The sequence below is a fragment of the Propithecus coquereli genome, unplaced genomic scaffold (genome assembly GCF_000956105.1).
Source record: "Propithecus coquereli isolate 6110/MARCELLA unplaced genomic scaffold, Pcoq_1.0 Scaffold22, whole genome shotgun sequence".
Classification (NCBI taxonomy): domain Eukaryota; kingdom Metazoa; phylum Chordata; class Mammalia; order Primates; family Indriidae; genus Propithecus; species Propithecus coquereli.
The window spans coordinates 3,508,730-3,529,203 of NW_012147189.1; the positions used below are offsets into that span (position 1 = coordinate 3,508,730).

General features: G+C 34.8%; 1 protein-coding gene across 4 annotated transcripts in view; it reads right to left on the bottom strand.

Moving 5' to 3' along the window:
• Positions 1 to 20,474, bottom strand: part of MEF2C (myocyte enhancer factor 2C) — a 175,349-nt gene that overhangs the window by 90,204 nt on the left and 64,671 nt on the right. For 3 of the 4 annotated variants that reach the window (XM_012644768.1, XM_012644765.1, XM_012644766.1), the window contains one exon: positions 1,867 to 2,061. In XM_012644768.1, coding sequence (XP_012500222.1) covers positions 1,867 to 1,920 — 54 coding nt within the window. In that variant the 5' untranslated portion in view covers positions 1,921 to 2,061. The remainder of the gene's footprint in view (positions 1 to 1,866; positions 2,062 to 20,474) is intronic. The other variant, XM_012644767.1, reaches the window with a different exon arrangement.

Consider the following 20,474-nt stretch of genomic DNA (forward strand, 5'->3'; position numbering starts at 1 on the left):
TAAAATAAAAAATCCATCTTTAGAATAAAAACAAGTCAAATGAAGCTGAATTTGAATAATTTTTCTTCTTCTAAGTTATGATGACTTCTAACATCGGTGAGAATAGCAATTGTGGATGCAACTACATTTAAATTAAGAAAAGATGTTCAATCATTAGCTCAAAAGTATGGTGTTAAAATTCTTGTATCCCTGTGTGAGTTTCATGTTCCTTTATAAAGCATTATGAAAGCTCATGAATTCAACCTGCAATATTTTTCTTTTATCTTTGTAAGCAAAGGGAAGATACAATGAATCCTGTGAACCTAAAAATTACCTGATATTATTAATGAAGTGGAAATATTAATTCACATAATTTTTGACTGTACCCGGAACAGGTTCTAGTCCACATAACAAGTCTAAACAGTCAGTGGAGTGGTACCTGATATTCCATATTTCAGTCTTAGTTTCAAGCTATAAGCCGGTTAAAAACAGTAGTTTTATCTTGACAAAATTATTGCTTTTTGGGCTGATTCACAACAATAAAAATGTGTATGGGAACACTGAAGGAATCCATCATAAATCTTAGCATCATTCCTATTTTAGCGCAATATTCAGCCCAGAATAGTTCAAGTCATGTGTGCCTTAAAACATATAATAACTTAAAGGAGTATAAACTTGAAAACCTAAACATTTCTCTACTGCCTAATGGCATACTGGCTTTGATGGCATAAATAACAATATCCATTCATTATAATTTACACATGCAACAATATTAAATTTTTAAAGAATGAATCAGATATGATCTCACTTGTAGGTCCAAAAAAGTAAATAGGAACAGTAAGGAAGATGAGTGTCTTTATTATGGGGGAAATCACAGGCTGGTGGGCTGCCCCAAGGCTGTCCTTCTAGCCTCCCGTGTTACTGCGCAACAGGCAAAACACTCTTCCCTCCCACAGCCAAGGAGTGCCTATTCTGTGGGTTCCATTACCCATATGCAGTGGTTGGGACCCAGCAGCACTGTAATTTCACCCAGGGACTATTATTTGATGTTTCACATTAGGATGTGTACAAACCACGCAGCTATCCTTACATAGCCTAATTAAATCCGCTCTCCAGAAGCGTGAAGAAAAATAAGAGTCAAATTGCAGGCATTCATGATATACAAATCTTTAATGCTGAATTGAGCATTTGGATGTGTAAAGTCTTCAGAATAGATTAATTGTATCACACAGACATTATCGTTGGAGTTCTAGAAAAAAATTGCAACACCATCTGCCTGTATGTTTATAAAATTCAGAATTTAAAGAAAATGGTATGAATTAACTGATAGATCTTGTCTATATATTTTAAGTTATTAGTATCTTGTGTGGGTGTTTTCTTTGTTGTCAGCACAACGTTAAAATGTTTTGGATGTATTTCGAAGTTTTTTTACTGTAAATAGGATGCAAGCCATTTTTATACAGGATATTTAGCCTTTATTACAAACCTTTAAATGAATGACCACAAAAGGTCTAGTTCCCACGAATATAAGAGTATCTCTGTTTGATGATGCATGCAATGTAGCAATGTTATGCTTATTAACTCCTAATTATCAAGCTATTCATGTCACACAAGTACAGCTCCCATTTAAAATTCATGTTGAAGTAAAAAGTGAATAATCATGAATGTGCATTAAACTATATTTCTAATAGATAAGGTGATCCCCCCGCCCCACCTTTACATGTAAGAGACTATTAGCACTTAAACTGGCCACATTTAATTCACCAAAACTTCTCTTAATGGATGTTTACAGGTTCAAAATGTTTTCAATGCCCTTAATATACCTGAGGAAAATGTAATAAATAGTCTATGTAAATAATGACACAAAGAAAAGTTTACCCCACTCACCTGTCTGTTACGTTCATCCATAATCCTCGTAATCTGAATCTTTTTTCTCCCCATAGTCCCCGTTTTTCTTCTCTCTCTCGTCCCTGAAATTATGTATTTTTTCCTTCCTTTTCTTTCTCTTTCCTTTTCCTCCAAACAAATCTCCTTCTTCAGCACTTGCACGGCTCAGTTCCCAAATTCCTGCATTCGTTCCTGCTGAACAAAAAAGACAAATCAAATTTCACTCTAACAGCCAGCCAGTTTCATAAGAACTATATCATAGTCTAATTTTATCAAGAAAAATTAGAATAGTTTTTAACTGACTGAAAGTAACTCTTTATTGAATGAAAATAACTATTTATTAAAAGTACATGGTATATCACAGGCTGGAGCGTATCAAGTAGCAATGGTTTATTTTTATAATTAAAATAATCTTATAAGTAATATAACAAGTCAATGAAATGACAAAAACTATGCTTTAATGCTCAACACTTGAAATACATTTTTTGTAAAATTTTCTTAATATTTTTTAATGAAATTAGGTGACAATTTCACCCTTCTGTTATGAAAAATTACCTAAATCAGAGAGTTAATGAACCTTTATGTACCTGTGTATGCTAAGTAGGGCAGCTAATTCATTTCTGAAGGGAAAACAATCTCCTGTTTTGACAGCAGAGGTGATAATGTCCCTCGTTATGCAAATAGGATGGACGATTATGAAAGTGCTATTTGATATATGTAAATGTCAACTAATTTAAATCTAAGTCCTTTAATGTTACTTTTTAAAAAATCACTGCTATGAGAACATTGTAAAAACAATACGGGATATTTAATCTTACATTCCAAGCATCTATCAGTAGTGAGATCTTCTCCTTTTGAAAGTCCCTAAACTATATCTGAATATAAGAATCAAAAAAGATAATTACTGATAGAAAAGAAATAGTGCAAAAATTGAGATTATTATTGCATTCATTACTATGTTTTTTACAATAATCACCAGCCTCTAAATTTAAGTATTTAAAAAAGACATATCATATCTCTTTGGGAAGTAAGATACAAAATTATAGAAGCTCGATATTATTTACTGGAGATCTCTAGGTCATGAATTAAAATGAAAGAAATGACCATCAATAACATGCCCAAGGAACCCAGAATATTATAAGTATATATTTTACTTTGTTTTAAATTATATCTGAAATATTTGAAATGTGAAAGTTAACAAGAAAGCATTCTGCAATAGTTCCTTCATTTGCAAGCAACAGCTTCAATTGTTCTATCCCATCTTATGTCAATAAAGGCGACTACTTTACACACTGCTCAGAATTTCCCTGTTTATTTTAGTTGGTGTCTGACAACGGACCTGATAAATTCTCACATGTATTATGTAATGCTCAGCCAATGTCCTGGCTATTTAATAGATTATTTGGCTCCAATTCAAAGTTCTTGGAACAGGAAGGCCGTTATACACTTGGTCTGATCATTAGCTGTCTTTGGATTTCTTTAATTTAATTTCTAAATTCTTTATCACCTTGAGTAAATTTTTTTTAATTTAAGTTTTCAGTGATTATCTAATTGCAGAAGGTATTATGATATAATTAGTTCTGGTGGATTAAGTGCTGCTTAAATACTAAGACTATCCATTCTCTTTTGCCCAACATCTTTCTACCGAACTGCAGCTCAGTTCTGCCTCTCAGAATATATATGCTGAGTACCATCCTGACCACACAGTGCTTATCATAATCCATTACTCCAGCTGTATTTTTAAATGTTGGAAGTACTTCAAAAGTTTTAAAGAGTTACAGAAATAACACATTTGACAATACACATTAGAAAATCAGCTATAAGATATTAGAATCACATTAAAATATGAAAACCCCACAAAGCACAATTGCATCATGTATTCGATGTTGCCAAACACTGTTCATCTATTTTTAGAAACAGTTTTAAGTCTCACTCAACTGGGCAACTTTCCTGTGTTTCCTATAGTCTTACCTTAGAAGCAAGCAGCACATTAGAATGGTATTTCCATGCAAGTGCAAGATCCCAAAGAGACAAACAGGTTTTCTCTATCACAGAAAAACCCCATGAATCCACAGCAAATGCATATAGGACAATTTTCTTTCCTTTCGTTTAGCTGAGGCCGGTGGCACTATCGGCTTACAGGACTATGCCTGCCTAAGCGCTTATTCACTTTAAGGTGGAAGGTCAGGGTGAACAGATTAGAGTGTGGTGACAAGGCAGAGGAGAGGAGAATGTCTACAGATCCTGATTTCAAAATATAAATAACCAAACAGAGAAACATCCCTGGGGAAAAGTCTCCCCAGAAAGACGGAGAGAGTTCCTGATGAACCAAACTTAGAAGAGTTCCTCCGTATCACCACCCCACATTTCACAACTTTGAAATGAGACGATTTTTAAAAAGAGCAGAGCAAGGACTTTTAATTCTTAAAACACGATGGAAAATACTTCGCCAAAGAGAATGTATGTATGTGTGTGTATATGTGTATGTGTAGGTACACATCTATAAAATGGTTGATAAAAATGCCTCTGAATATATTTTTCTTTTTGAAATATGCAAAACAGTGTAGAGAGAAGCAAGTTTAGATTTCAATAGAATTAAATTGGCTTTTTCCAGTATAAACAAATATTTCTTGAGGTATTGCCTTCTGAACATTTCTAAAATGCAAAATTTGGTATGAATTACATACATGCAGAGTAATCGGTGATGATGATGAGACCAAGTAACTGTTCATGAAGTAAAATGTGTCATGAAACACGTGGCTTAGAACATTTGATTAGGGGTCACTACATTTCAAGGCTGTCAGTAAAGATTCAAAGAATTAAGAAGGTCAACAATATCTTACAAGTTGTTTTCTCAGCATAACTATCTGCCTAAGCTGACTTTTTTGCAAGAACTATACTGTAAGATCAGTTTCAAGTATTAATTTGCAGGAGGCCTAGAGAGGTGGAAAAAGAGATTATATAACTTAAGTAATCTGTAAAATTGTTTTGTATGTATATGAAAAAAAGAATATAATAGCTAAACTACATGTAGTAGAATTTCAATTTATGCTGAGAACTTTCATTATGTACAATCAACCATAAGCTTAAAATAATTCCAGCAGCCTTGCCGCTACTTTTTTCCACATGAAAGAAGCATTTTTGGAAAATGACAGAGTTATATATAAACAATCAGTAATTTTAAAAAAAGAAAAAGAAATGCTCTACTATAGTTACACTCTATAGAGTTACAGTCTTTTGCTTTTTTTTTTTTTTTGCCAACCTAAATAAAAGAAAAATAAAATGAGGCTGCTTACTAAAAAGGGGAACTTCATTATGGCAGGCTTCTGTTCACTTTGAGTTTGGCACAAGCAGACAGATGAAGGCAAAGTGGTCTGAGACCCAAGTGGAGAGGAATTTCTTCTGGACAGATGCTAAAGATCGTCCTCCCACCCGGCTCTCTCACATTTACAAACAAGTTCCCTTGAATGGCACACACCTCCCCCTCCTTCCCCTCCTGCCTCCCTCCCTCCCTCCTACAAATCCCTCCCAGTTAACACAGAAGAATCTTGACAGAATGGCAGGAAACACGCACACAGACTGGTCAGGGAAGGATGTGATGTCAGCAACCACGAACAATAAAAGGTGTAAAGGTGCTTCCTTCCCTAAACTGTTCCAGAAGTGTAAAATGGGAACCAAAACTCTCCACTTCCTTCTCTCAGTAGAACCGTCTGAGTGTGCTGTGCTGTACACCCCACACACAGAGGCCTTGGAGAGGTTCAGATAAGGGACAATGAGAGAAATTCGGACCTAGGACGTGATTTTGAATTTCCATCTTTCAGACACCTGAGAAAAATCCATTTCAGCTCTAGGTTTATTATGATCGCTTCAAGAAATAAAAATAAGAAATCAAACATAAGTTTACTTTGGTCGAGTGGCAAATATATTTCGATTACTGTTTTACCATGCCTTACAAAAATCATCTTACACAGTTAATGCAGCTGTATAATTCAAATTTACCCATGGAAGCAAACGAAGAATTCTACACAAGCAAAGAGCTAAATGGATAAATTATAACTTTTGGTAAAAAACAGAATCCTGAAAATTGTCAAAAAAATCAATGCTTGTTGGTAAAATACACTGATTACTTGCTTGCCCTCACATAAAAAAAAAAAAAAAGATATACTGAAGGGGAAAAGATTCTTATGTTATCGTGGCTCTCGAGATTCTTTCAAAAAAATTCAAACTAGGAATCAAAGCAAATAACAAACTTTCAGTCTATAGTAAAACTATTTAATCTCATCGCTATTAGGTTCTTTCTAACATGGAAATGGCATTCTACCATAAGGTTTCTGTAGGAAGAAAACCACATATCAAGTGGATCTGAGTCATCATCAGATTTCAATCATCTTCCCACAACACTTTGATTTAGAAGTTAAACATAACCTTCAGTTATGTGTTTTGATCTTAGAGTGAGACTGCCATGCCACATTAAAAGATGTGGGAAGAAATTAATTCTCTTCTGCTAAACTTATCTTCGCAAAGCATGTATTTTGCTACAGTAAGTACAATGCACTAGTCACTTAAATAAAAACAGCCTATGAATAATGATAAAACACTAAAATATGTGATGTCAATTTGCAGAGAAAAAATTCTAGTTTTCTTTTATTCATATTAACAAATAACTTTTTCATTGACTTATATTTTCACTAACACTAGCATCCTCATATGATGTTTTGTAAAAACTCAAGGCTGAAAATTGAGCACAGTATATCATACAGGAAGAAGTAATACTGTTAAATAAATACAAACTGGATAGTTAGTAAGGGGCAAAAATGATCCTAAGCCTAGTTGCTACAAATCTGGTTATTACTAATTCAAACAGTTAAGTAATTTGTTATCATTTTAAGTGGAAAATCTTGCTCATTATGTTGCATCTAGACACATTTAACTTTCTATAATACTTTGTGATTTGTTTGAAATTTTGGTTAAAAGGAACAAGCAGAACTTTTACTTTTTTCCATTAAGAGCTATTCTGAACTTCAAAAGATATAACCAAACTATTGCTCTTATTGGTACTCGACTGTGTGATGTCTTATAAGTTGAGAAATATTGCCTTGGCTAAAAAATTCACTCCATTTCTCTTTAAGCTTACCATATATTTTATATAATGTTATATTACCCTAGCTATGAGTGTAATCTGAGTTCATTTCAAAGTCACATAGCCAAGACTCATCTCTCTAAGGGTACTAAAAGAACAGCATTTTCTTCCCACTTGATAAATACCATCATGGCAAACACAATTTACTTTCCCAATTTATTCCAATTTAGTATCAATATGATGAATTTTGAGTCATCCTCAAGTCTCAGTAACATAATATCACACATACAAATAATAAATAACATTGACTATCTTTTTCAGTTCCTCACACCCTGCCATGCTCCTTCCTACCACAGGGCCTTTGCATATGCAATTCCTTCTGCCTGGAATGTTCCTCCTTCCCTTCTGTGTCTCCTCAACTTCTTCTCTGCTCTGTTTCAGCTTCAGTTTCACCTCCTCAGGAAGCACTCCATTCCCTCCTGATCACATCAAATTCCCCGATCATAAGGTCTCACAGCACCACCTTCTCCTGTGTAGCACTTGCCACTGCTGAAATTATATGTTTGCCTGTCTTCCTCAATATCTGTCAGCCACGTCTGTTTTGTTTCACCCTTGTAGTCCCAGTATCTATCCCAGTGCCAGACATACAGGAGGAGGCAATAACTATTAGTCAATTCACTGAATTAATTTATTAAGATTTATATTTCTCAGCCGAGGTATTTTCTTCACTTGCTCTTATTAATGACTACTACTAAAAATATTTTCCTATTTTTACTCACACAGAAGCAGACTGATAACCTCACTTAATCCTCCACCATATTTATATAGCATCTCATATGTGGAATTTGAATATTTTATACTGAGAAGTAGAAGCTGAATGGATTTTGGAGTCAGGAAGCTCAGAGTTTGAACTCTAGTTTGGTACTTAGTAGTTGTGCAATGACAGAATGATTATTTAATCCCTTGGAACTGCTGTTTCCTTGCCCTACCCAAAATTGGGAAAAGACTTTTTCATTTGCAGGATGGTTACGATCATTAAATGTGATACTACATGTGAATGCTGGATACATAGCAGTACAGGGAACATGGCCTACTGCTTGTAAGATTGCTTCAGTTTTGAGGCCTAAAGTGGAAACCTTACCATTTAGTAATGCTATCAAGTGAACAGTGGAGTCCTTCCATATACCATGAAGACCTTGCTTTACAAAGCTGACTAGCAACTTTTAACAGATTACGCTTCATTTATACTGCAACATCACTATAGGAAGAAAAAATTTACAGCGTTAGGAAAATTAAGAAGTTTCTCTTAAGTATCAGCTATGGAAGAGCTTCAGGCTGCAAAAGTAGAAATAACTAGGGAAATATATCAATTTTCCCAATGACCATGGCTGCTGAAAACTCTACATTAATGCTTCTAGTCCTACTTTAATATCTTTCCCCAAGGACAAAAGGAGATGAAATGTATGTCAGAAATATAATAAGGCTAAAAAGGAACTCGTTTTGAAAACCCCTGCAATTAATTTAATAAGTGGGCCTAACCTGCCATTATCACTGACATAAATCATTTTATTTACACAGTTCCAGAATTTAGGAGACACATACCTTTAAACAACCGTATTGCATTATAAACAAATTTAATAAACACGAGGCAAGCACAGCTTCCCTGTCATAGTTATCCAGGGTATATTTTGTCTTGGACATTTTTTTCACACTGCAGCTAAAACAGTAATCTCCATTCCCATGCCAAAATAAACTCCAAATGGTCTAAATACGTCAAGAGCCTCGTGCTATTCAACCCCACCATGGTTTGTAGTCTTTCCACGTCACATTAAGTAATTAATTCAGTGTTTTACCATGCCTTTGTTTTCCTAATTTTTCACAACAGTGCAGCCACCACGTTTTCTTTCAAAGGCCACGCAGTGATATGGCAGGGCTTAGCCCAAGGTAAAGCTTGTCCTGTCTTCATCACAAAGCAAGAGCTACTATTTAGCATCACAGATTGTATTCTGTTCCCCAGCTGTAACCTCTCAATACGCACATGCAGCTGGATTTTTGTTGCTGTTATTGAACAAAGCAAGTTAAGCACTATACAACATCAACATCAGTGAAACGAGATTGTCAGCCTCCAAGGCAAGCGAGGCTTGCACTGGGAGATGTTGCTATTATACATTTTCATCATATTATGACAAAAATCTGAATTCCCAGGCATTTCATGATCCTGTTAGGAAAAATTTATGATCATTATTTTCTTAATCTTTAATAAATTATATTTCATTATCAAAATGGAAGTGTTCTAAAAATGTTTTTTCTCATAAGCCTGTAGGTGTTGAACACATTTTTTTTCAGTCTTACTGATAATTTGTGTATGGGTGTGTGCACAGCACATGGAAAAAACACATTTTGGTCTTTCGAAATGTACAGATAAAACAGTTAAGAGTACATTTTAAGAGACCCGAGTAGTTCTGAGTATTACCACCAGTAAACAATCACAATATTATTAAGATTGTGATATGAATAGCTAAAAGGACATTCTAACTAAAGGCTTTGTTTTACTCTGTACTCAAATATTATGTTAAGTGGCTGAAAATTATGTCCTTGAAAATAATCTGCTTCTGTCATTATTTACTTTCCCAATTTATTTAACATTTAAATATGACCTTAAAATGGGAAGAAATACTATTGTATTCTGGCCAATATTTTTGTTGTACATTAAGGAGAAAACGCTTGATAAATGATCTCCTATTTAAATTGAATGTCATTTATTTTTATCTCTAGTTAAATTTTATACATTTAGAAAGTTTACATAAAAACATTACAGGCTAATATATGGGATATTCCAAATGCTACAATATCTCTCAAAATATATAGGATATTGCTATTATATGTGGCTAACATGGAATCCAGTGATTCATCAATTTTTCTATTTCTCTTCATCTCTTTTATAGCATCCTAATCAACCTAATTAAGGCTTTGTTCGTCTGAAACCTCTGATGACAATTTGTTTAACTCTATCCCACTGTGGTCTTCTTATAAGGAGAATTAAATCTGATCTTCTGACAGCAATCATTAAATGATCCCAACTGGCCCCAATTAAGCCACATGGCTCACAGGCTTCCATATAGTCAAGTGCCAAGTTCTCTGTTTCATTTACACGTCGTTCTTTACCTTGGTTTATTTTCTTAAAGCCAATTAAGCATGTGTCTTATCAAGTGGAACTAAATTTCCTTGTGTACATTAGCTCAAGACACAGTGCATCACCTGACTTCACAGTTACACTGAAGCATCACATAGGACTTCTGAAGCCATCCTCTCTCGCTGCAGTGGTACCAGTGGAAAAGAGTCTTTACATTTATTTACTGATGCTGAAATTGACCCATGCATACATGCTCAAGGAATACACAGGTTTAAATAGTTCTGGCTAACATAAACCAATAATAACTTTTCATTCAGCGTGTGTATAATCTTTTAATCAAGTAATAGCTACATTTAGAAGTTGGGTTTAATATTCCTTTTTTTTTATATTTGAAATTATCTCTTTACCTCCTCCGAAAAAATCAGTACTAAAGTAAGACTTCTTAAGTTAACCTTTCTTACCCTTAATTTCTGCTCTAATTTTTTCACATATGCTCAATTGTAAGTTCTGTAATGATGTTCCCAGGCCTTCCTATGAGTGCAGGTAGCCTCAGGATTTAGAGCTCATTGATTGTGTGCTACTCCAGGGAAATGACTGATTAAAAACAGCCTCATGAGGAGGAGTAGCTCCTATTCACATCTGGCTCATCTTATTCTAAACTCTAATACCTGTATGGAAATTTGACCCTAGCTTTGGCTTTTGGAGAACTGCAGTTTACCTAGAGTCCTCCTCCTTAGATGTCAAGGCAGAAACATAGTTACATTAATCCCAATATGACTGGTGTTTGACTCAGGTTCTGAAGGCCTTGATCAATTACCCTGACTACTTTCCCGTGAATATAAACAAATGCACTGTATTTTTATATCTATTCTAATTATAGCTATCACTGATCATCTGTTGGTATTTGATGTAGGCTATCTGTCACAGCTCTCAGAGCAGATGGATTAGAACATATCTGTTCATCCTAATCATACATTAAAAACTGACATTAGGATAGAGAACCGGAATGGATGCTATGCATCTTAAAGGACATTAACCTTGATGGAACACGTAATTGTTTTTATGACTTGACCAACCGATGTAACTGCAAAGAAAAAGGAAAATACAATAACATACTGATATATTTAGCAACACCTAGAAAAAAACAGTATGTGCATTTTCGTTATGATTGCTAAATATATATCTGATCATCTACTCAATAAGTAACTGTTAATTCCCCTCGAAAGAGGAAACTTCCAGATATTTGTTACAAAATGCCAAAGATCTAGAAAACACTTATTAACCTCACAAGTGACTCACTTTAAAAGATGTGTAATAAATGTACTAAAATTTTAGTACAATAAAACAGACGCTGGGGTGTTGAATTATGAAATATTTCTCACTGTATTATAGTAATCTCCAATAAGATGTGATGTTAATTTTAGAGCATGCTTCTGCTAAAAAGGCCAAACCCTGTAACAGATTTAGTACAAAGAAGCTGAAAATATCCTGTGGAAAAAAAAAAATCTGTACAGAAATCAGCCAGCCCAAATCCTGCCATTACTCAGCACTGTAGTGACGTGCGGATGTTTGTAGTGGTTTGAGGAGCCAGCAGGGGTGGAAACTCTACGTACTCAACTCCAACATGATTGCAATTGAACCTCATCAAAGTAAGAGCTCATAATTTGTCACAGAAAACAGCCAATTAACATATGTTAGAAAAAGGCTTCATAAAGATAATATATGATTAAAGACCCAGTGCAGCTGTTGAAAATCAAAACTGTGCATTTAAAAAAGAAATCTCAGCCTGAGCTTCCGTATGGTTAAACTGATAATGGCTACTATGATTTTTTTTTTTTAAGTAGAAAAATATAATTATAGTGCTTCTTGTAAGTTTGGGGTTATGGCAAGGGAGAACTGGGTACTGTGGCACTATTTACTATGGCTCACTTAGTTCTATAAATAGGTGAAGCCCTTGCCAAAACTCTGTAGTTACTTTGTTATAGTGCTATTTTAAAACACAGACCTTCATTGTGAGCTAAATGGCCTTCAGGATGCACTTTGTAGTTATAGCATTCCTCTCAAAACTATATCCTCCCTTTATCTGTGCAAAACTCCAGGACAAGAGGCCTCTCCATGACTGCCCTGCTCACTGTAAAACATGCTGGGGCTGTGTAACACACGGTTTTAACACTTCAGAACTTTTGTCAGGGTGCAGGTCAGGAATGGTGACAGTTAAATGTCAGAAATGAGATTAAGGCACACACATGGACGACAGATCCTCTAACAGGATGCAGTCCAGGCTACTTGCCACAGCTTTGGAGCAGACAAACTACATGTAACATATTTGGTGTGTTCCGATTGCAGATTTTAAACTAAACTTTAGGTGGGAAAATACAGGCAATCAAACCCTGGCTAAATCGCTGTCATGGGATACCATAAGCCAAAACATAAAGATGTCAAGGATAGTGCTAGGTGCCAGGGACGTTACCGTGAACAAAACAGAAGGCCCTGAAGTTCATGAAGCTAACATCGTTCTAAAGGGAGAAAGGGGCAACATACAAGTGCACAAATATGATTTTAGAGAGAGAAAATACCATAGTAGAATGGGCTAGGGAGTGATTAAGTAGGGAAGGACAGAGGTGGGCATTTATGGGATAGTTTATCACAGAAGGGTTATTTGAGAAGATGACATCTGAGGAAAGACGTAAAGCATGATGGAGTCAGGCATAATTTGTAGGGTAAATACTCCAGCATTCTGCCTGTCACCAGTGTTAAGAACTTGGCCTAAACATAGTATCCCAAACTCCAGTTTCCTTCTCTATAGAATGAGAATGATAACACATCCATTCTATTATGAGGTTGTGAGGCTCAAATAAAAAACAGAACCACACTCGTTTGTAAAAGTTCAGTTGAATGCAATTCAATTTCATACATTCATTGTATAAACTTGTTTTCCTCACTTTGGTACTATATAGTTTTGTAAAAATTATAAATACTTTGAAGCACTGAGAATATACTATAATGCAAAATGTTTCTAAATTGGTGTCAATTGAATCCAAAGGTGTGTCTTCCCTTAATGTGGATATTTCATGACAGTAATGACCATTGGTTGAAATAGCTCTTGGATTATAAGTTCATTTTGCAATGCTAAATGTGGAAGGACCACGAACAATCTAACAAATGTAACACAAAATTTCTGCAAGTGCAAAATATAGAATTATAGAGAGATCACTTTTTAAAAAAACTTTTAGAAATAAACAATCTTCCACCATTACTAATGTAACTTAGTCTTTGGGTTAGGTTGATTTATTTCTTCTCTCAAAGGACCCAACTCCCAAGCAATCAGCAGAGCTTTGATTAAGATCTCAGCAATATTTGAAAATCCCAGTGACTGTATTGGAAATCTTCATATGTCTTTGGACATCCCCATCTAATGAGAGTAACCTATGTAGCCTCAAGCCAAACAGATTAATTTCCAACTTGTACTGAATAGAAAAATTGAATTATCTAGTTATTTGTAAAATCAAAATACTGTATAAGTATTTTTTAAGAGGAAAATAAATAAAAATTTAAGGATTATAATTTTTAATAAACAGAAAATTAGAGTAAAGTGACAGGCTCATATTTTCATTTTAAAAGTTGTGAAACAGAAATGTCCAAGGAAAATCTATAGTATTTTAAGGGAAGGGGTCAAAATTTCCTATGCAATGAAACTTTAAGAAATTAAGGATATACATTTTTAATTCTTCCTTCCCTGCCATTTTCTGGGGGGAGTGGTATAAATTTGATACTTTATTCCAAACCATTTTCTTTCTATTTCCTGTTTAGCGAACACAAGTTTATCAGTTTTAAAATAGGGGTAGTCATATAATTCACCATGAAGCTTAAATTAACACTAATCTATTTTCATTTACAATTGAACAAATGCCCTGAAAAAGAATCATAAATCCAAAAAAAATTTAAAGTCAAAACTGCATTTTTATCTTTCCTAAATGAATCATGTACAAATTTTTATTATAGCAAAAATTTGTATGATTTTTGATTTTATTTTCAATGCTAACCAATATTTCACACTGCATTCTCACCTCCCTATCTAGTAAAATAACCTCTGCGGTACATTTATTTCACCCTCTAAAACCTAGTCATGACTGCACGTAAACCAGGCATGGAAATACGAGTTTCTTCTCTCTACTTGTAGCATTCCCCACTTCATTTTTTCATTTCATCACCTTTCTTTATCTCCTTTTCCACATGTTTAGAACTGAGGGGATATGGAAAATGAAACTGTCAAAGAGCTAGGAATAGAGGTGTTCTCAGACAAGCAAAATGTTTCCTCCATACAATCCAAGCAGGGCCAGGACAGGCGTGCTGCACAAGGATGGCTTGGTGGCCAGAGCTGAGCCGAGACAGTTTCTAGGCCGCAGGCCTAGCAGGAGGCTCCTTATCTCAGCATGTCTACACATTCTGTCCTGGGCTGTTTTCAAGGATAGCTCAAGTCATCCTTGGCAGATAATGCTAAATGGAAAGTATTACAGTGCTTCCCCTATAAAAAAGACCATGATACTATAGACCAGAAGTTACAAAAATGACCATATTTTAGCTTGATTCTCCCAAACCTAGAATCTAAAAGAAAGTAGTGATGAGTGGAGGCCAGCTCATGACTGCCCTTAGAGATCTCGAAGTGCCTATGTCAGCATTCCCTAAAGAGGATTCCAAAGATTACAGGTTGCTAAGGATGTTAGTAAGTTGTTTATAAAAAAAAAAAAAAAAAAAAAATGGAAAACTGGTTTCTTTGCTCCAGGATTTTTCATATTCTTCCATATGCTGAATGCCAGAATCTGGAATATTTTTAATTTTATCTGGGATATCCTTTGGGAAATTCTAGCTTTAAAGAAAATAACAGGCTTCCTCTCTCTGACTGCTGAATGCACTGCCCTGCAGAAATGCTCCAAACCAAAACTCGGCTCATTGCTGGGCATAAGGAGATGGTAACAGTATTGTTAAAGAAATGATAAAACAGTGGAAAACTATTCATTTTGCTTTACAAAAGAGTACAAACATGAGAACAAGTGCAGAAAACTGCTGTTCATTTAAAGTAAAAATACTAATAAAATATTTAGTAATTGGAGAGTGTGATTTGTTCCCAAAGCCCAAAGCACTAAGCACAAAGCAACAGAGCACAGTGGAAAGCAAGCTCTATTTGGAGTCAGACTCCTGGTTGGGTTCTGCTACCCACTAGCTACATATCACTCGGTCTTATTTTCCTCAGACATATATAGGGAGCTGGGTTCAATTTCTAAGACCCCTTTCAGGTTCTTAAATGTTATAAATTTAATAAAGGAGTAAAAAATAAAAAGAAGTTGGAATGCTTCTCAAAAGGGTATTTTCCTAAGGAAAAAAATAAGCTGACAACAATGTTCAACTGTCTGGATAAACATAATTGTTTTTTTTTCACTAAGCTTAATAAATAAATAACAGCTAGGAATTATAAAATTCTAAGGCATTAAAAGCTTTACATACATTAACTCTAATCCCCCCAACAGCCTATGAGGAAGACACTATTATAATTCCATTTTACAGAAAAGAAGCCTGGAGGACAGAGAGGTTATGTAACTTGCCCGTGGTCACACAGCTAGTGTTAGAGCTATAATTTGAATCCATATAAATCCAGTTCCAGACTCAGTACTCCAACCACATATTCTCCATGCTGCAAAGTCATATTCAAAAGAGTACTTAAAAATTAAGATTCTATGTAGAATATGTGGTATTCGGGAGGATTCGGCAGAGTTTACGAAGTACTTTTAAAATCAGTGTTCTTCAACACATCTAACATTCTCTTATTTTTGATGGCAACAATGAATTCACTTTACTGTGCCTGCAGAGGGTTACAAGAGAAGTTAGATATTTGTCACTAGTATTAGAATTTACTGGCTGATCAACAACAGCCGTTTTTTGTTTGTTTGTTTTTTCCACTTTCTATAAATTCATGTGGTTGCTCACAAGAAAAACCAGGTAAATGTACAAATTGGCATATACTCTTGACAACTCCTGGGAAAAGTAAAACAGGTGTCTTCCTGATAATGGGTCAGGAGAGTCAACTGCATTTATGATAAAGATGAGAATTACCCAGAATATTGCAGCTATCTCGCTCCCACAGTTTGAAGCAATCATCGTGCTCTCCTTCAAAGTACTTTGACTACGCTTCTAAACCAGACCTGATCCACTCTGGTACGACCGCCCTGGTCATCATGATCTCTTCCCTCCTCCCCTGGTTGCTACTCCTCGTCTTCGTTCACTCTATGGTCTGTCTCTTTCTTCTTCGTCTCCTCAAATTATGGCCTACTACAAATTCTTCTATTTGCAGTGGACTTTCTACTTCAGAACTTTATACATTTACCTACTTCTTCAGAATTCTTCGTGTTTGAGAGCTCTGAGTATAATTGTGCAATTCAACCTCTTTAAATACATTATTTTAGAAGTAATTTCATGGCTATCAGCTTTATAAGACAGACACCTAATAAAATATACTAATTAATTGTATAAAAACAGTTGACATAACTGGCAATATATTTACAAGTGTTGAAGAAAAACGACACACTTCGGTGTATTACAGAAGTTCACACTGCTATTTTTTCACACTGTATTGTGTAGCCTTGCTCTAGCAGAGCTTACAGAGTGTGAGGAAATAATAGTGTGTCTATTTTCAGCATGTGTCAGACTTTTCTCCTACTTTCGTAGGCAGAACACCGTGGTACCTATATATATTCATTAATGTATTTACATATGTTTTTGTACTAGTTGATGAGAACAGTGCATCAGAGTCATGCAAAAACTGTATGGGCAGCAATGGCATGTTATATCCAAGACTGAATTCCACCTAAGATGCTGGGCAGTTGACAAAGCAAAGTGAAAGCTCAAAATGGCCGCTGCTAGATCCCATGCACTCTAAAAGGGCTTTCGGTAAACAGGAAATCTCTAAGATTTCTAATTCAGTAAGAAAGAACCTGTTGGCAAATACTGTCTCTTAAAGTGAAGACAACTCTGGAGTAATTTTTATATCAGTATCACTCATGTGTGTTGGTGGGTCCAGTAATAAAAGCATTCTGAGAAGAGGAGAGAGCGCACATTACTCTTAGATACTAGAAAAGTGGACATTTCCATCAAGTAACTAGTTCACATACCAAACCATTATTTGTCCATGTTCCCAAGGATTCTAAAATTCAAAATTATATAAAAATGTTTGTCATTTATATCTTATGAAGTAGAAAAACAATGAATGTAGAAACACCTTTATCACGTTCCTTTGAAAAAAATTAGTTCATATAAACATTTATAAATGTCATCCTAAATATTTTACGGAGAATTTCAGGATGGGTTTGGAAATTTCACTTGCCTTAAAATGGATATTTATGAGAAAGACAAATTTTGCCGTGTCAGAAAAGAGCAGAGAAAAAAATCCTTTCTTTTGGTTAGAAGTACATATTTGTATTTCCATTCAGCCAAGTGAAGAGGAGAAACACCGGATATTAATATTGGCATGGGCCATGCAAGGTCATATCATTTTTCCCTCCTTCAGATAATACCATACCCAAATTATTTCACAAAGATTCCATCTCTCCTATTTTTAAGGTCTTCCGGAAAAGGAGCAACATAACCTTCCTCAGTAACCTATTTTGATATTTCACAACTCTCACTCTCAGGAAATTCTTACTTATAGCTAATCCTTCACAGAATACTTTATGTCCACTCCTCTTGTTCTGTCCTCTGCACAGAGAACAACATTTGGTGATCATGTCCTCATTTTATACACTTGAAGATTGTGTACTGATACTGATTCTTTTAATCCTTTCCTTACTTTAGTTTTTATTTTTCCCCATCTTTGCAGCTCATCATTTCCAATTATATTTTCCTATAGCTATGGAGTCCAAAAATATACATAGTCCTTAAAGAAACCCACAACTAAAGGACACGGGGAGCATTCCGGGGGGAAGGGCATGCCTTTAATCCTCGCTTGGGTGAGGCAAAGACATAAAGTGTAACCATAATGTTTGTACCCTCATAATACCCTGAAATAAAAAAAAAAAGAAGCCTTTTGTTGTAAACTCTTATCAAATGCATATTTTTAATTATCCACACACTGTATGAATTTTAAAGTAAATGTTTACCTTTTCACTTATTTCAATTTTGTATTTTTTTCCCTTGCCAGATTTGTTTCTTGCCAACTGTTCCACATTTTGAATTTAGAGAGTTTATTTTTTTTTCTCCTTGGCTTCAAGACTTCTGACCACTTTTCCAGTGTGCCAAGGTCATGCTGAGTTCTGATCCTATCTTTCAAGGGCCAGACCTCAGACACTCTCTTTACACAGGACTTGCTAGCATTTTGAAATTTAATGACTAAATCATTTACTTCATTATTTCTTTAGCTACCATTAAAATCTGTGTGTGATTTAGATGACATTTTCCCAATTTATGGATGAGGATATCATACAGAAGAAAACAAAAAGCCTTGGAAAGTTGAAATTATATCTATCTCTTCTCCTTTACATTTTATCAATGAAGATGAAAATGTTCTTATAGGACCAGTTCTTATAAGATGCTGTGTTGGTTCATGCAACTTGGACTTTTCAAGATAAATAACACATGGATTTCGTTGTGATTTTTCCTTGTATATTTTAAGGCTATAAATAAGAGAGTTACTAACTGTGGTTCCCAGGGTCATCCTTTGTTTCCTTCAAAAAATGTCATCACTATGATAGTCACCTTCTACTCAAAAATTCTTAAGAATAGCAGCTTGTGGCTGTGTAATGGCAGCACGTTACAATAGTTCCTGCTATTAAAATGATCTTAGTAAAGCCAGACCTGCTCAGGAAGAGTTTTGTGAAATTTGCTTTGTTTCTTATTTCTTAGTATCATCGGATATCATAGGTCATAGACACGTGTTACATTTCATGCATGTGGCCACAAGCATGAGTTCATTTCACCACTTAATAATGGTCAAAAAATAAAGCAAAGAAGCATTGCATTCATTCCTTCATTCAACAATTTTTTTTCTGAATAACTACTATGTTTCAGGCACTATTCCAGGTGATATATCAGGAAATAAAACAGACAAAAATTCGTGGCCTGGTGGAAATTACACATTACTGGTATTATCTGTATTTACTTTCCCCTCCACATTAAAAATGGGCTACACTTATTTTATTCTTTATTGTTGTTTTTGCCCAAACTAGATAAATTGATAAAGATTATCTCTTAATTTTGATTCTCCTTAACCAACTTTTAAGTCTTTATTATGTCTTAGAAACTTTTATTTCTATACTATTAATTCCTCCTGTTTTCATAATGCTTTTGATGTTGGCATTTTCTTTAGTCAACCAGATACTCCTCTCCTCTTTAATGCTTATGATTCAAGATGAAGTGTTCTTTAACCATTTGTGCAATCCTTTACCCTACATACTAAATTTTCTAATACCTTGTAATATTTTCAAGTCCTTTGAAATATGCTCCATTAAAATTCATCTTTTCTATTGTTGACTTCTTCGGATCTTTCATTCCTGCCTGTGTTTGGGCTCTATAAGATTGAGACGCTTTGGCAATCACCAGGGTTGATGAGAAAACTAAACTAACTAATGAATAATATTGCTTTAGCTTTATTGAAAAGGAAAAAATTCTAATAAATCAAGAAAGCCTGCTCGCTTTCGTATTTTCTGGTGTTACATATCTGGGTAATCTGCGACTGTGATATGTAGATATTTCTATTACATAAGGATGAGATCAAGTAATCAATGGCTCTCTATCATGTAATAAAAGATGCTGGATCAGAAAAAACAGTGCACAATTACAGACATCAACTATACGGAAAGAAAGTAAAAGATACACAGTGAGAAAAATCCTTTCCTGAGAATTTATGAATCTGGCATCAGCCAAAAAAATCATAGCAAATAAAGAACTGGGAAATACTGTGATAATTTATTTGGGTCACAATTTTAGTTTTCATTAAGTATATTAAAAAAAATTATCAGAAGAAGAAACAGTGAGATCAACAAGAAAGCATCTCTTATGTGTAGCTAGATGTCTGCCAGTATGTCAGCTTCCTAGGTCAATTTTTCATGTGTTCATGAGAATTTAAATAATTACAATAATAATCTTATTTAAAAAGATGGTATTCTTAGTTAGGATCTCAATGATTTTTGAAGAAAAGCAATTTTTAATTTTCCAGAGGCTGGCACTGAAACATACGAGCTGGAGATGGCATGCAATGATGTTCACCACAGCCATCTATCCAGAGAAACTTACTGTCCCTCCTCCTATCCTGCCTGAGAAGGAGAAGAATATGATGAAGAGAGAACATCAGTGGCAACTGGCTGGGAGATACAAAGACTAAGTTATTTTGGAAGATCCCAATATATAGGG